Source organism: Choristoneura fumiferana, chromosome 12 (assembly GCF_025370935.1).
Source record: "Choristoneura fumiferana chromosome 12, NRCan_CFum_1, whole genome shotgun sequence".
In the NCBI taxonomy this organism is placed as follows: domain Eukaryota; kingdom Metazoa; phylum Arthropoda; class Insecta; order Lepidoptera; family Tortricidae; genus Choristoneura; species Choristoneura fumiferana.
The window spans coordinates 18,036,054-18,053,645 of record NC_133483.1 but is presented as its reverse complement, the minus strand read 5'-3'; the positions used below and the strand labels follow the sequence as shown (position 1 = coordinate 18,053,645).

The window sequence follows — 17,592 nt, the reverse complement described above, 5'->3', positions numbered from 1 at the left end:
GTCAAGTCGTGTTACATAGCTTTTACCCGTCTTAATAAATTTATCGACACTGATCTTCTCCATTACATCCTGATACCGCGAATACACTCGTTCAGCAGCTATGTAAACATTCGACTGGAAAATCGTAACCAGTTCGCCGTTCCATTTCTTTTTCTTGGCGATATACCCCACATATTCAGGTAATGTGGGATATTTTCCAGAATAATGACACAGTTAATAAAAAGGTTGTACAAAGACAAAATTTTTATTAAATTCTAATGAATCCAATGAATCATAGGTAATTTTTATCATATCTTTGTTGTCGTCGTTACTGATAACTACTTTCTTAGTGATCTTGACCAACTCTGAATAAAACGATTTGGTTTGGTCAATCGTGAAAAATGGTCGGAATGTTTTTTCGCAGATTTTCAAGTTAGGTGTACTGTTTGCAGAATAATGCGGATCGTCAATATAATGCATTAAATGCACATAATCATTCAAATGAACTTTTTCTTCAATAACGTCATCACGTAACATACCTTTGTGACTCAATTTCAGGTAGTTAAGCTGGTTCAGATTAGACGGATGCTCTATTTCACTTACTAGAAAGCCGTTTTTATTTTTGAATATTTTTTCTAAAAGATAATAAACTTTTTCTCCACGTGTTGGAATTTTCTTCAGAATCATAACATGCCTAATTAAATCTCTACGTGGTACAATGAACTCTAGATCTAAATCATATTTAAAATACTTCAATATTTCTATCATACTGTTCGCTACACCGTAATGCATCCTCAAACGTTCGTGCATGAAATGTTGAGGGTCGTCTTTGAATATGACTGACGACAGCTCCACACAGTACCACAACGCGGACAGCAGCGACGTGGTTTCCGGGGGATCCAGCGGCAATGATGACAGTCCTATTTTACACTTTGCTCCACTAATACGTCGCATGACGTATTTTTTTAACTGTTCAAGTACATTTTTATCCATCCATTCCTTATTTTCACTATTTTTCCACAGCACGAAATATAATAACCCAATATTGTAGTTTACCTTTTTTGAATCAAAGTACGTCGCGGATAAAATATAATCGTTGTATTTGTCAAATTCATCAGTGTCTGTCAACACAAGACCACCGTGAAACGGTCTGCGCGTGCGTGGCTCTGTCTTTACAGGGTTTTCCAATAATTTCTTGTAAACATTCAAAGTATAAAAGTAACCAATTGACTCACTAATATCAGGGTCATTCAGTAAAAACAACGGACACTCCATCGTCGATTTAAATTTGTTGAAACTCGCTGGTGATACTTCGTCCGATGATTTTGTTTTGTGAAAAATTATTTTGTCCAGCAAACTGAATTCCGTTAGTAAAACAACAGGTACTCCTTTGTCGTCGTCCAAAATAATGTCGGGAAATTCAATTTCTAGTTCAGGTGCAAAGTTAAAATCAACGATCGGCTCTTCTACAACAGTAGTATCAAATTGCTTGTCGAATTTCAATGCGTCAAATGAATAAGACTTTTTGTCATTGACAATGTAATTAATCAAAGTTGAAATTGACTTCTCGATGTCAACTTTAGCACTTTGCGCCGAAAAATTAAGATTTTTATACCAATCTGTATTACAAAATTCGGTCAAAAACACAGTTCTGTCCGTCGTGTTCAGATTGACTTTGCGTTTTTCCGAATCTGATGGCACCTCTTTAAACAAACGATCTCGTAACTTTTTCAATTTGTCTATTTCTTGTAAAGCAAGGCCATCCTTTTTGAAGTTGTTGATGTACTTCAATTTTATATAAGACTTCAAACTTTCTTTTTCGGTAACAAAGTTCCCAAAATTAATTTTGTCGTAGTCATATTCTTCAGAAATATCAGTATCATCAAGAAGCTCGTAATTACGATAAATGGAGCAACGACACTTCAAAAATGATGCAGCAACGGAAAGATCGATTTGACGCAAATCTTCATGAAATCCGTGGAAAACAACATTTTCATACCGCATATCTGAGTTTAATTTCATGCATTCGTTCGAACTTTCCCTGGAAATCAACCCATCCGTTATAATATACAACAATTCTATTTTGCTGTTATTGCCATCAATATTATTTTTTATCCATTTAATAATCGCTTCGGGCTGCGTGCCTCCACAAGCCATCCTCTTTTTATAAGTATCAATAACAGTTTTTTCATTCTCTTCAGTACAAACGTGGCTCCAATGCAAATAAATTATCCGAGACTCTTCTGCCTTCTCGGATTCTGATAACTTATCGTTCATTTTCTTGATATCACTTTTGAATTGTTCTAAAGTCAGCAGGCCTCTGTCGTGATAAAACTCGATTCCAATAGTGGAAGACGAATAATCCTTTGCGTAAATGAAGTAACGAACCATATCTCTGGATTTCAATTTACTTCACTGGAAACAATAACTTTGTTTTCGCAGTTCGCACAAAGTGATGCAATGTCGGGGTTATGCAATTCGGCAGACACTGATTTGGTTCAAATGTGTCTATGATCGATTGACGTATGACGCACGGTGTAAACAAGTCCTTGAAACTTTGCACTGAATACTGTTTGATGCTAAACAGCAGCGGCGTGCGGCGTGCGTCCACTATGCCGGCGTGCCGGCGACTGTGTTGTTGCTGACTGCATTACTGCATGGCCCTATAATACTACGAAGTGCAAAATTCGAACTTATCTTGCCGTCCCGCTGACGCTTATGTTATTTAATATGAGTGAGAGGAACGGAACGATACAAACTTCGATTTTCGAATTTCGTAGTAGCCCCTCGATAAGCAGTTGGGGATTTCTGCGAATTTGTATGACGCAATACTTACTGTTATTGTATTTTTGTTGCAACGGATAAAATAAAATATTTTTGTTACTTGCTACTATTATTGTACGTTTTGAGATTATAAATTGGGAAACTTAAGTACTTTATAAAACCATGGTAACCTAATGGTTTGATCTATGGTATGTCAAGCAGAGTCAAGCAGAGTCGTGGGTTCAAACCCGGGCTGGTACATCTGAATTCTTCAAAATTTATGTAATTTACCATGAGTTTTACGGGAAAAGAAAATATCTTAAGAAACCTGCACCACCTTCTAAGGAATTCAAGTGTTTGCAGTTCCCTATCAGCACTGGGCCCGCGTGGGAATTACTTGTGGCACTTATCGCTAAACTTTATTATCGATGATAAAATCATCTCATCGAACAATTATAGTAATGCACATTATATCAGATTTATTGTTTAGAGTTTGAGTCCCGGTAAGGGCAATTATTTTGTGTGTTATCACAAACATTTGTTGCTGGGTCATGGTAGTTTATCTATACAAACCAATGAACTAAAATAATTTCTTGGCTCACCCGCGACCTTATATTATGATAGCTAAGTTTATGCAAGATATACGTGTTCATGCAGTTCCTCCACCTCCACACTGTAAGAACACACACAAATCACACAAACCTCCACCACACTACACTGACGCGTTTCGAACTCAAAGAGAGCTCATCTTCAACGCAACATAACCGTACACCACGCTACCAGTTGGACTAACAAACCACAACAAACGTACCCACCTATATTTTTTCTCAAACAAAACTATCCACAAAATATTAATAAATTGCAATCGTCATAAAAACTACCTTTAATTTTTATTTATTTACTGTTAAGGCGAAGTAAGGTGTTTTATTAATCCTAACTGTTATTGCTGAAATTAGACCCAAGCCGTAGCAGTAAGGGAGAAGATACTAAATTTACCTGTTCATTAATAATAGACCCCATACTGTTGTACCTAATTATTTCCATGCATTCCAGACATCGAGACAAAATCAAAATACAACAATAATCTCGTCTCGATGTTCTGGAATGCATGGAAATAATTAGGTACAACAGTATGGGGTCTATTATTAATGAGCAGGTAAATTTAGTATCTTCTCCCTTGCTACGTCTTGGGTCTTATTATAATTATATGGGGATGTAAATTAGGTACGTAATAAATTTTCATGACGCCTTTTGAGAGGCGCAGAAGCGGTGTAGACAATCTAGCTCTGCCTTGATCAAGGCAAGGGCTAGAGCCCTCGCTGGTTATAGGTACTCGTTACATAAGCGGGTCGGCATACATTGGAAAATGTCGTTAGACTACACACATACATAGTAGGTACTCTAGGCTGGATTAGCCGAACCAACAAGTGCAGTAATTGCTTTAAGTCGGCTTTGCTGAACAACAAATCCCGTCCTCCCTACTGCTCAACTAGGTTTGCTCAACCAACGACTCGACTGGTATTTTTAGCAGTGGTGAATAAGGGAAATAACTACTGCCGAACCAAAAGTGCCGACCCGCTTAGGAGTGTATAATATAGCCTTGATATTAGGGTTCTACTTTGGGCACAGAATAAGTAATAGTACAGTTCTTTGGTACAGGTAAGCAAAGAAATAGTACAGTACCTACAGTGCTTTGGGATGAAATAGTATTTACAAATTCTGGTAGTTCTTTGGCTCGTAGCTCTATAGAAAATGAAAGGGTTCTGTATGGGAACCACATGGTACCTAACCACGATAAATTTTCTTAGAATCTACAGTCTGAATCACAAAAAAAACAAAAGTGGGGCTGTTGTCTACACCAGTATTTGCGTCATTAAACACTTGCTTCGAAACACATGAAATTAATAAATAAATAAAAACTTTTGTCTGCAATTCCGTGCAAAATTGCCGTATCTGAATATTTCTATATAAACCATATGCTGCTATTATTCGACGCAGTCCGTAAGGTGCGACAGGTGTTAATATGAGAAGTTATAAGTTTCTGCTCTTTTTGGCTGTTTTTCTTGTGGTAAAATACATTTTTAATATTAATATTTAATTAAATATGTTAATCATTTAGTGTGTGTTGAGACAAAACTATAGGTTTTTGGTGAGAGTTTTAATACTACAGTGTTCTTAAATTAAGACTATTAAAATTAATCGTAAGTTATTAGTCGTTTTCAAATGATATCATATCACTTCATATCACTAAATATTTTACCACCGACGATAAGGTACCTTTTCGAAAATATAGTGATTGTACCAACTTTTTGCTAAACTTTACGTTGAATTTTAAGACTGAAAAAACTAGTTCTTTAAGATTTGTTGAGTTAATTTGGTCTCATTGGGCTATGTTTTAGCGTACTAAATATAAACGTTTGCTGATTTTGACTGTTTAATTACATTTGTAAACCACAAAGTTATTTTTGTTAAAGTATTTTTTTATATAATAAACAACGTTAATTCAAAACGGAGTAGTTCTTATTTAGTGTCCAATTACGCATAATATTTTTTCCTTCGATAAAATCCAATGGAAATATACTATAAATAGAAAATTAAGTAAAAAATCCATCAACCTTTTTTTTACTTTATGCACTTTGGCAAGGTAAACTATAGGAAAACAGTTGTCCAATTACAAAATTGTTCTTGAAACCTGAAAGCTCGTACAATCTACTCCTCAAATAGCGTGTTATCTATGTAACTTCCAACAACAACATACTTTTATTGGGTGTATAAGTTTGAATTCAATTTTCTCATAATCATCTGTTCTGGCTTTTGAGGTTCAACATTTTTTTTTAAATATCTATTTAACTTACATGCATGTTTCTTACATGGTTCGATAGCTAAATGTATGTAGATTATGGGGATATCAATAACTCAATACCGACAACAAGGTACCTTTTCCCAGATAACGCCACATATAGGTACTGTAACTAGACCTATTTGAAAAATCTAGAAAAAAAATGCTAGGAGCAGATGAACGAACTTGGGTCAGTCCATTGATTAACTAATCCAAAAGAAAAACTTGTTAAATGATATTGTAACGGATAATTCACGTCTTAAATCGAATTTAGCTCGACAAAGAAGAAGAAGAAGGGCTACGAATTAGCCCCAAACATGTCGAGCTAAACTCGATTTAAGACGTGAGTTATCCGGTACAATATCATTTAATATGAGTGAGTCTCACGGTAGTTTCGTGTTCAAAAGAGAAACTTGTTATTTTAAAATACTAAGGAAATTTTATCTACATATGTCTGGTAATTTATAAATGCGAAAGTTTGTTAGACTGGATGATGTTATGTTAGACGTCTGGTGGCATGGTGTACGGTTGTTGCTCTGAAGATGACCTCTGGTTGAGTTCGAAACGCGTGTAGTGTGGTGGTGGTGATAGATGGATTTGTGTGTGTTTTCACAGTGTGGAGGGGTAGGAACTGCATGAACACGCATATCTTGCATAAATTTAGCTATCATAAGGTCGCGGGTGAACAAAGAAATTCTGTTTAACCGACTTCAATAAAAGGAGGAGGTTATCAATTTTTTTTTCTTTCGTCTAGGAATGCTTTCAATTAGGTCCCATATAAGCATAATTTTAAACAGAACTATTTGTTCAGTATACATTACAAAAATATTATTGTTAAGTAGGTAACTAATTGTTTAGTGTACATTACAATAATATTATTGGTATAAATTTCTTAACAAGAGCTGCAAAGTAAAGCCAGCGTATGAAATAGCAATCCCTACTTCCCTACTATATATAATATTATAAATGCGAAAGTAACTCTGTCTGTCTGTCTGTCTGTCTGTCTGTTACGCTTTCACGTCGAAACCACTGAATCGATTTTGATGAAATTTGGTATATAGGTATTTTGAACCCCAAGGATCAACATAGGATACCTTTTATTCCGGTAGAGGGCGCCACCGCGCGATAACCTAGATACGCGCAAACGAAGTCGCGGGCTTAAGCTAGTAGTAACTATTTGTTCAGTATACATTACAATAATATTATTGTTATTTCTTAACAAGAGTTGCAAAGTAATGCCAGCGTATGAAATAAGTAGTAATATCAACTATACTGCGATTAGCGATCGACGACCGGATGGCTAAGTGGTTAGAGAACCTGACTACGAAGTTTGAGGTCCTGGGTTCGAATCCCGGCCGGGGCAGATATTTGTGTGAATAACACGAATGTTTGTTCTCGGGTCTTAGATGTTTAATATGTATTTAAGTATGTATTTATCTATATAAGTATGTTTATCCGTTGCCTAGTATCCATAGTACAAGCTTTGCTTAGTTTGGGACTAGGTCAATTGGTGTCAAATGTCCCATGATATTTATTATTATTATAGCATTAACTACAATGCAAATAGTAACGAAAATCTTTTGTTTGTTAGCTTTACGAGAAGTTTCTTGTAAATATAAATATTGTTTCTTTTAATGATGCGTTGTAAAAAAAAAACAGACTTCTTTTGTAGATGAATTAAACAGAACCGTTTAGTGGGGGTTATTATTTGAATAGTTCTATTAAAATAGAGATAAAGTGAACATTAATATAAAATAGTAGTATCGTTTACAATACTTAAATCAATTTTACTAATCGTTCTAAGTGCTTAGTGTATTTTCCCGTTCACAAAATAAGTCTCGATCGCGTTCGCGTTAAAATCTCAATTTGCATGGAAACACGGACAGCGCCTCTAGCGGAAAGTTTGTGCAACAACTTTTGTGAGTGTAGGTTTGCTACGTAAACTATTTCGTCCGGGTACTATTACGTATCGACGATCGAACGCTCGATTTACGTCTTCGAATAGTAAACGAATGTTTTGTGAAAACGCCACACTAGAGGCACTGGTAGTCTTGTTGGATTTTTTTCTTTCCGTGCACCAAATCAGGATCTGATGATTATATCCTAAGGAAATCGAGGGAACTCTTCAAACATTTTAGGAACGCCTATGGTAAATTCGATATATTTAGGAGTAACTCGTGCATTTGCTCTTGAAAATCATCATTTGGTGAAGTGGAACTGATGATGAAGACCTAATTTGACCAATGGAGCGACTACTCAATAACAATTAGGTACTTCACGGGTTGAATATCAATTACTTTAACGCAGTTGCTAAGCAAGCTCATCGTAATTCATGTGGTGAAATGGAACGGGCGATGAAGCACCAGGACTCCTCAATAGTGAACGTGTCAGCATGGTGACAAGCAGTTGACATTAAACTATTGTATCTTAGATCTTTTACATTAAAAAGCGTGAAAAAAGGAGTGATTGAAGCCAAATATACTCGTATAGTTGTAGGTGAGGTAGACGATTATAGGTCCACTCCTGCTGGCTCGTGCTGAGGCACCGACTTCAGACTGGTAGAATAATATTTTCATGTTTAAATGAATGATATTGTAACGGATAACTCACGCCTTAAACCGAGTTTAGCTCGACATGTTTCGGGCTATTTCGTAGCCCTTCTTCTCAGGAGCACGCGAACGCGACTCGGCAGCTGCCGCAACACGCACACTGCGCACAATACACTTCCTTCACTGAAGCACTGACTCTGCTGTGCACTGGGTGTGCGTGTTGCGGCAGCCGCCGAGTCGCGTTCGCGTGCTCCTGAGAAGAAGGGCTACAAAATAGCCCGAAACATGTCGAGCTAAACTCGGTTTAAGACGTGAGTTATCCGTTACAATATCATTTAATATGAGTGAGACTCACGGTAGTTTCATGTTCAAAATCGGTTCTATTTTTTGTTATAAAACTTTAATTCATTGAATATGGACCTCCGCAAAGTAACGCCTGATTCAATAAATTATTTGAAATCATATATTGTTCGCAGATCGCAGTCTTCGTTGCAGAGAATGAAGGTACGTTGACGCTACTTCATCATCACATACATCTCACACGCGTGATGTCGTTGGTGCTGGTACACTTTGGTATTTATATTTGCATTACCACGCTTCGGCTGTTCTAACCCAACACTGACGTTAACGCAAATAGTTATCGTATGCACCAATATTCATAACACACAGGAACGGGCGGGCAAAACGCTCGTGAGCCATGCCCGGGTACACCCAATTAAGACTTTCTTAGGGTTTTAGTAGTAAATACCTTTTATTAATATGTACCTACAACTAGACGGGTAGGTAGTCACCTGCAATTATATGCATGTAGCGTGCAAAAATTAATGCCACGTAGGTATCCTACCGGCAGGTAGGCCGTACCAGTATACCCAATCGAAAATGATCGAAAATGATAGACATAGATATAGATGGATGGGCATAGAGTCGTATAATATAGTCGTATTGTTGTGTCATATTGATGCTGGTGACTGTGTACAGTCAAGAAAACGGAGTTACGTACCAGGGTAGAACCTTTGTGCTTCTAATGTCATGTTGACATCTCATACATTTGCCAAGGAAATCGTAGCGAAATTGATTATGAAAAGGTTCCACCATGGTACGTATTATAAAGTTTCCTCGACTTTACGCGTCTGACTGGTAATTTTATAGCAACACACATACACATATCATCTACAAATTTCTTGTACTACTTTCATGCAAATTATTGTAGTTGCCACAAACCCACCTGTCATTAACAAAGTTTTATCCAACATGGAAATGCAGCAATCGTTATGGGCACTTGCGCCGGGCGGGTTATTTGACTAGATTATTTTTATAATAATTAGTGATATTGTTAAATTTTATGTAAACTATGACGATACAGTAAAGAATTGTAGAGTGATTAGTTAAGCCCAATTAACACCGCGAGCGGAGCGGACTCATCAATGACTTAGTTTAACGTACAACGATCGGCTGCATGAAAGTAGGAAAGTACTTACACCGAACCTCTATGAAGTGGTCGATCTAAGGTCGCTCCGCTCGCGGTGGAAACCGGGCTTTAGTATTTGAGTTCAATGATTGAAATTCTGTCCTACAGTGAGTTCTGCACCAGCGCCATGTGGATTCCCGTTCCACTTTAGGAGACACAAGAAACACAATGACAACTACGATGATGATGACGATGATGATGATGATAAAAAACCTTATGATGATGACGACTACAAAAAGCCAGATAAGGACAAGAAGAAAGATAAGCCTAAGGACAAGGATACGGACAAAGACAAAGATAAAGATAAAGATAAAGACAAGAAAGAGAAACTGAAGGACCTGGAAAAAGGTAAGGCTAGCCGTGATGTTTTTTTACAGTGATAAAATAACCAACAAAAAGTTGGAATACCCCCGACATTGTCACTTCAAAGTTCAATATCTCAAAAACGGCCGAACCGATTTTAATAATAATAATAATAATAATCATTTATTTTCTCCTCACAAAAGTACATAGGTACATACAATACAGCAACAATACACACAGGACAGCAATAGTTGTGAAAAATATATAATATAGTTTTAGAATAAGTAGGTACTGGTACTGGTTACTTTTGTGAGGGACTGGAGTCTGAACTAGGTAAAACCTGTATTACAGATCTCCAGGCCCCCATCCCGGAAACTCACCGATAAGCGCTGACAAGTACAGTCAGATACATTCAATAACTTCCTCATATCATAAGGTTATAGGAGATTAACAAGTTATGAACAAATCAATAGTAGCATATACATACTATCATGCAATCTCATGCAAATGTGCATACGTGCACGCAGGCACGCACGCACATGTGTGTGTGTGTGTGTGTGTGTGTGTGTGTGTGTGTGTGTGTGTATGTGTGTGTGTATGCGTGTGGGTGAGTGTGGGTTTGGTTAAGTCGAGCTATGAATGTTATGCCGGGTTATGTATATATATTATATATAATTATGATGTATTGTTATATTGTTCTGCATTATTACATGTGACTATTATCATAATATTAAATTTACATCGTATTGGTATTGGTTGTCAATTTGTCTATACAAATATTAATTTCTCTACTTTTGTACTGATTCCTGGTGTGCAATAAAGAATATTTGTATTGTATTGTATGATACTGTAATGTTCCAAATTTCCACTGGTTAATGAATACATAACTAAATAATGAATAAATAAATGTGCCCCCCAACCAATTACCAGTGATGGGTAACGTTACTTAGGCGCTGTCAATGAAACAAGATCAAGTCCTCGATCTCCCCGTATGTTAATTCCATCAGCCAATTTGAAATCCTAATTTTGCATTCTCTAAGTGTAAGTGTATATATTTTTTTCAACTTATTAATTTTATTATAGAGCTTTGGACTAAGATAGTGGAAAAGGCGGCCGGAGAGTGCCAAACGAGAAGTGTTCACCGCACAGACACGGTCCATTCGCCGCTTATTCGAGATAAGCTCTGGATCAAACTTAAGCTCCCTATGTTTCCTAAGTATAACCTGTCGAATAAATAAACCTCTCACCGTTAGAACTTGACATTCACGGTAAAGATCAATCGTAGGGTACCTAAAAGTTTTTTTGGTCATGACCTTCAAGATTGCTCGTTGGGCTCTTTCGATCCGCAGGAGAAACGTCTTAGCGGCACCACCCCACACACCAATGCAATAGGTTAAGAGTGACTGCGCGAGCGCAAAGTAGACAGTTTTTAAAGTCTGGTGTCCAACTACAGATCTTAAATTTTTAAAAACAAATAAGAGTTTCCTTATTTTTGCAGCCAAACTATCAATGTGAAGCTTCCATCGCAGATTACAATCCACGATCACACCCAAGTATTTAATATAATCGGCGTGTGAGAGAGACGGACATTTACAATAATCAGACTGGTCAATACAGTTATGGACAACAATCCCATCAAGTTCATTGTTCGGTTGAGTTGAGGCTGAAGGAGAGAAGGTTAAGAATTTAGATTTATCTACATTAAGTGTAAGCAGATTTGCCATAAGCCAATGGGATACTTGGCGAAGAGCATCTTCAGCCAATGTTTTAGCACTAATCCAATTTTCACCATTTATGATCAAAGCAGTGTCATCAGCATACGCTATAATACTACAATTTTGCAACCGAAGTGTACACAGATCATTAATATAAATATTAAACAAAGTCGGGCCCAAGACGCTCCCCTGCGGCACCCCGTAATTCAGAGGTAATTCATCACTTTTTGTTTTGTCATCAATTACAACACTTTGAGATCTACATGTAAGGTAACTTTTAAAAATATCCAGGGCAAGGCCTCTAATACCAATGGCTTCCATTTTCTTCAGCAAAATGGGGATAGAAACCGTGTCAAATGCCTTGGAAAGATCCAAGAAGACACCTATAGTCTTACGTTTAGATTCAAGGTTTTTAACAATAGTATCCGTAAGCAAAACTACAGCATCCTCCGTGGATCTGCCCCTCCTAAAACCAAACTGGTTTGTAGCTATAACGTTGTGATGATCTAGATAATTGATAAGGCGTTTGTTAAGAATCTTTTCAAAGACCTTAGACATGGTCGTGAGAACTGAAATGGGGCGATAATTATTCATGTTTGCCTTACTACCACTCTTGTGTATAGGGTGAACCAAAGCCTTTTTAAAAACTGTGGGAAAATTACCCGTGGAAATACTTAGGTTAAAAATAAATGACAGGACAGGGACAAGTACATTACGGCATTCCTTTAAAATAGCAGCTGATATACCATCATCACCAAGCGAACAATTTGTCCTCAAACCAAGAATCAACTCTTCCACCTCCGAGTCATCAGTATGAAGAATTGCCATAGAATTTAATTGTGTATTTAGGGTATTAAGATTGTAATTGTTTGAATGTATCAAATAGTTCCTATCACGAGCAATATTAAGTGCTAGAGAGCGACCAGCGTTTACAAAAAAATATTAACGGAATTTGCAGAGGAAAGAGGATCTGGGCAAAGGGAAAGTAATTCATGTGGGGTCGATTTGACTTGGTTTATACCTGCAACCTGCTTGATGGCATTCCATGTCTCTTTTGGTTTACCTCTGGCCCTCTCCATCAAGCCCTGTTCATAATTGAGCTTAATTTTTTTCAATAGTTGATTACAGAAGTTTCTATAGCGTAATTTGATTCTATAGTTTAATTTGACATGAAGTTTGTCACGATTTTTAATGCAACGGAGAAGGCCAGGGGTAATCCAGGGTTTAAAAATACGCGATCTTCTAGGAGTTGACACTAAGGTAGTGTGGGACTTAATAATCGATGACAAAAGTTTGATAAGTTTATCAGCCGCTAAGTTCGAATCTTGATAGGAATAGAGAAATGAAAAGTCAGCTCCGGAGATATCCTCAACTACAGCCGGCATGTCCACTCTTTTAACAGACTGATAGCATTTGGATTTTAATTTATACTCACTACAAAAAGCACAGGCGCATGGTCGGTAATGGAGGAGTTTAACACCATGACAACTGCCTCCCTATTGCTCTTTAACATAACATGATCCAAGCAACTTCCATCACGTGTGGGGAGAGTGTGGGCAGGTAGTAGAGCATGCGATGCTAGCAGAAGAAGATACTCATCAGAGCGTGAGTCTGTGGTATTAGGGGAAATATTGATATTAATGTCACCGATAACACTAACACACCGAAATGAGGACAGCTTCGAAAGAATTCTGTCCAGACTGGATACAAAATCATTTATACAATGTTTAGAGGGAGACCGGTAGACGGCTATTATCGCTATGTCCTCCCTTATTTTCAAAATAAGAGAGTTTGCATCACACAGCTCCGTTTCCTCAATAGACACAGATAGGTCAGTTTTTGATAAAACATGTCTAAGAACCATCGCTAGAAAACTTGCTATCAAATAAAAATAACCGCATTCAAATCGGTCCACCCGTTTAAGAGCTAAGGTGCCACAGACAGACAGACACACACACACAGACATACAGGCACACATAGCGCTCAAACCTATTACACCCCTCTTTTTGCGTCGTAGGTTAAAAATGTGTAGGTAAAGTACAGAATAGATATATAGCATAATGGTTTTCCGTCGTATTCTATTAGAAAAGTTCGTATTTGTTGTGCTCTCTCAAAGTTTCAGTACAGCCGTACATTTTTCATTTTGACACTAAATAATAAAACTTAAAAATTTTAATAATTTAATACAATTTCGATTGAGATATATCGACTTTTCCCGGTGGAAAAACGGCACTATATAGGTACATCTAACTGTATCCTTTTCTTCGTGCTGCGTTGTTGTAAGTAAGTTATTCTAATCACAGAAGAGATAATTGTTCGGGTGTAGAAATTTTCAAGGGAAATCTCCCACCGGGGAAGTACTTATTATCAGATACAATAAAATAAAGTTATAAAATTAAATGTACCTAAAGCTTGCCCATAAGGAGTAGAAATTAAAAAGTGGCAACACTGTAGTGTCCTCCCTTTTTTTGCTCCCTGGTTTGAAAGGGATGACACTAGAGTGTTGCCACTTTTTAATTTCTACTCTTTATGGGCAAGCTGTACCTAATTAATGAAATGAGATGAAACCTGTCAAAATTATGAAGAATAATGTATGTAATAAGTAACTTTAACTAAGCTTATTTTTTTATTGTTTCAGCTTTAAAGTCAGATGTCGGTGAGTATCACTTTGTTTTTGTTTTTTTATTTTTTTTCTAATACCTACTTCCTTTAGCTTTACCCCAAAAACTAAAAACAGGCTTTATGGTAAACCTGGCTGACTGCTCCATCATCAGACCTTGGTCAAAGTACAGTCGAGGAAACTGAATTGCGTACCAGGGTGGAGCCTTTTCATAATCAATTTCACTATGAACTACATCCAAGAACTGAAGACACGCTTCTAGATTCTATGTAGGTATTATCTTGAAACGCGAGTAACCGGAACAGCACATCTGCATGATTATAGTCGTTTGTTCCGACTGATAGCAGACTACTGAAAAGAGAGAAAAAAACACTGTGAATTATTTGGCCAATGTATGGGATGTCAACATGACATAACTAGCACAAAGGCTCCACCCTGGTACGCGATCCAGTTTCCTTGGCTGTGCCCTAAGAATATTATAAAGTTTGGGTAGTTCTACGAGAGCGTTTCAAACGCTATCAGTTTCTTGTCGCATATTATTATATTAAAGAAAAGAGAGGCCGTAAGCAAGAAATTTTAATGAATTGTAATTGTACCGCATGCACACCATATCCATACTAATAAAATGTGAAAGTGTGTGTGTGTATGTTTGTCCGTCTTCCACGTCGAAACGGAGCGACGGATCGACGTGAATTTGGCATAGAGATAGATTATACATAATAGGCTACTTTTTATCCCGGAAAAATGCACAGTTCCCGAGAGAATAGCGCGCGATAACCAAATTCCACGCGGGCGAAGCCTTGGGCATAAGCTAGTCGTTTTATAAAATCCCTCCATTCTTCCTGACTCTATACTATATGAAAACTGACAGCGATTGAAACTCTCGCATAACTATGTACCCAGTTCTGTCTAAGATTTCCAGCGTCAAGCTTTCGGCTGCATAATCAGATTAGCTCGGTGCTTTTATCTTTCCATTGTAGTGTCTACTCTTTATTTCTGTTGTCCTTTCAATCGTTCAAAGGTCCCTTTAAGGGATAAGTTCGCCTTTGTACATCTCTCTGTAAATTTCATATGTTTTATGTACAATACAATAAATACAATAAAGAGTTATAATACAAAGCTCGATGGTACTTTGGTACATAGTGTTATTTTCATCAGAACTACGCATAATTGCCAAATTTCATGTCAATACCACAAGTGGGTGAAAATCAAGTAGGTAGAAAGATTACGTAGGACATACATACACACATAACCTATAAGTGAAGCTAATATGTATAATAAGCGTGTTAGTAACGTGGTCAATTTTGCCTTGAAGTTCGTAATTAACTCAAACTATAAGTAAGGGGCTAGTTATGTTATATTATTTTAGTACATAGGTACAAAAGGATCGATACGGCCAAACTTACAAAAATATGTAAATACGACTTTATGGGCTTAATATTAAGGTTGTGTGTACATATTTTTGTAACTTTGGCCGTGTCGATATATTGTAGTTGACTGTACTTACTATGGTGACTTTAATTTGAACTTAAAACTTATGTAATTTTACTTTTTTACAGATAAAATCATGGAGCTGTTGTAAGAGCAACGAAGATTAGATATAATAATATATTTATAACTATTATTATGTTAATTAAATAACTAACGATTAAACTTATTTTAGGTTCTTCTTGTTCTGAACTACAAATATCCTTATCTTGGCCAATAGACTGAAAAGCATGAAAAACTGACACTGAACGTCCCCTTGTCACGGAAGATGAGTTGAAATTGGGACTAAAACAAATATCAGTCGATATTGACTGTTCAAATTGAAATAAGTACCTTTCATTCATGAATACAAGAATCTGATGGATTAGCGTTATTGATCGATCCCAATATTCTGGACATGACTCCAAAATTACCTAATTACCTAATAGTTTTATTTATTCATTTCCTGAAATTAAGTTAGAATTCCTGGAGATAACAATAATTCATACATACATGCTTTCAAAATAAATGCCTTATTAAAATGTTAGTAAAAAATTAGCAGTTTTTATCCCGGGAGAATTTGGAAAAAAATACTGTCTATATATTCATTTATAAATTAACAAATAAATCGTTGTTATTTACTTACTAGGAATCAATATTAAACCAAATGTTATAAATTAATTAATTGATTTAATATTTTGTTAATTTTGGAGTCATGCCTCCACAATAATTTTGCGAACTATGACGCCAAACCATCCGATCCCTGTGCATAAACAATCGAACACGAGATAATATGATCTACAACGAACATATAACCTTGTTCCTTTTTGCGTATTGTGGTAGGGACATGATATGGACGCCGAATAACACCTAACTAAATCAATTAATTAAATAAATTTATTTCAAAATGCGTGTCTATGTTTCCACAACCCAGGTTGAACCCATAGACGTAAATCCCAATAGAGTGAACGTCCATCAACACGAAGACCCAATCATATACAATGGGGGTTTTTTACAGGCGAAATATCGCTAGATGGCGTTAGTATCGTGAGATCCGTTAGACCTTGCTTGCGATTGCTCATTTAGCTACTATTATCTATTCTGTGGCTAATCAAAGGTCAAAGTAGGTCAAGAACAAAAATATATACACACACATAAGCACACTATTTTGTAAGAGTAATTCCCAAGAATTCTGATTAGCCGTTTCAGTAGTAACAAAAAACCCCCGACTTTGTCACTTCAAAGTTCAATATCTCAAAAACGGCTTAACCAATTTTGATGAAACATGTCTAAGAACCATCGAAAGAAAACCAGATTTCTAATAAAAAAAACCGCATTCAAATCGGTCCACCCGTTTCAGAGCTATGGTGCCACAGACACACACATAGCGGTCAAACTTATAACACCCCTCTTTGTTTTTGCGTCGGGGGTTAAAAAAAGGCAAACGTAATTATGAATGTATTTCTAAGTTGTCAAACGAATACATGATACCTTCATTCTTCATTTCTACCGTACTTATACTTATAAGTTTGTGGTTATACTTATAAGTTTGACGTCGATAATAAGTCTGTCTGTGGCATCACAGCTCCCAAACGGGTGGACCAATCTCGGTGCCGTATTTTTACGTGAAAGCTAGTTTTCCTTCTGTGATTCTTAGATTGGACTTTGAAATGATAACATCGGGAGTTTTTCAACTTTTCAATGTTGGTTAAGAGGCTTCTAATCTAAGAGTTACATTTTCACTGCAATTTGTGGCCGGCTATTATTTGCATCTTGCTCTTGCGTACGGTGTCAGAGAAGAACGGCCGTAGTTGCCTACCTTCCGGCTTCAGCGTCAGATCAGTTCGAAAGAATCATTAACTTAAAGCTTCTTCTTAGTCGCTTATCTA

At 36.7% G+C, this 17,592-nt stretch overlaps 2 protein-coding genes across 2 annotated transcripts; one reads left to right on the top strand and one right to left on the bottom strand.

Moving 5' to 3' along the window:
• LOC141433831 (uncharacterized) lies at positions 1-2,598 on the bottom strand (the record flags this gene model as incomplete). The annotated part of the gene is given in 1 exon segment (XM_074095930.1): positions 1-2,598. A coding segment is annotated over 1 exon segment (2,370 nt), but the record flags the coding sequence as incomplete, so codon positions are not given.
• Positions 2,599-4,729: 2,131 nt separating this feature from the next.
• LOC141433546 (uncharacterized) lies at positions 4,730-16,612 on the top strand. The gene is made up of 6 exons (XM_074095631.1): positions 4,730-4,810; positions 8,607-8,634; positions 9,707-9,946; positions 14,255-14,272; positions 15,796-15,814; positions 15,900-16,612. The coding sequence occupies exons 1-6, from the start codon at positions 4,766-4,768 to the stop codon at positions 15,913-15,915; spliced, it is 366 nt and encodes a 121-aa protein (XP_073951732.1). The 5' UTR covers positions 4,730-4,765; the 3' UTR covers positions 15,916-16,612.
• The last annotated feature ends 980 nt before the right edge of the window (positions 16,613-17,592 follow it).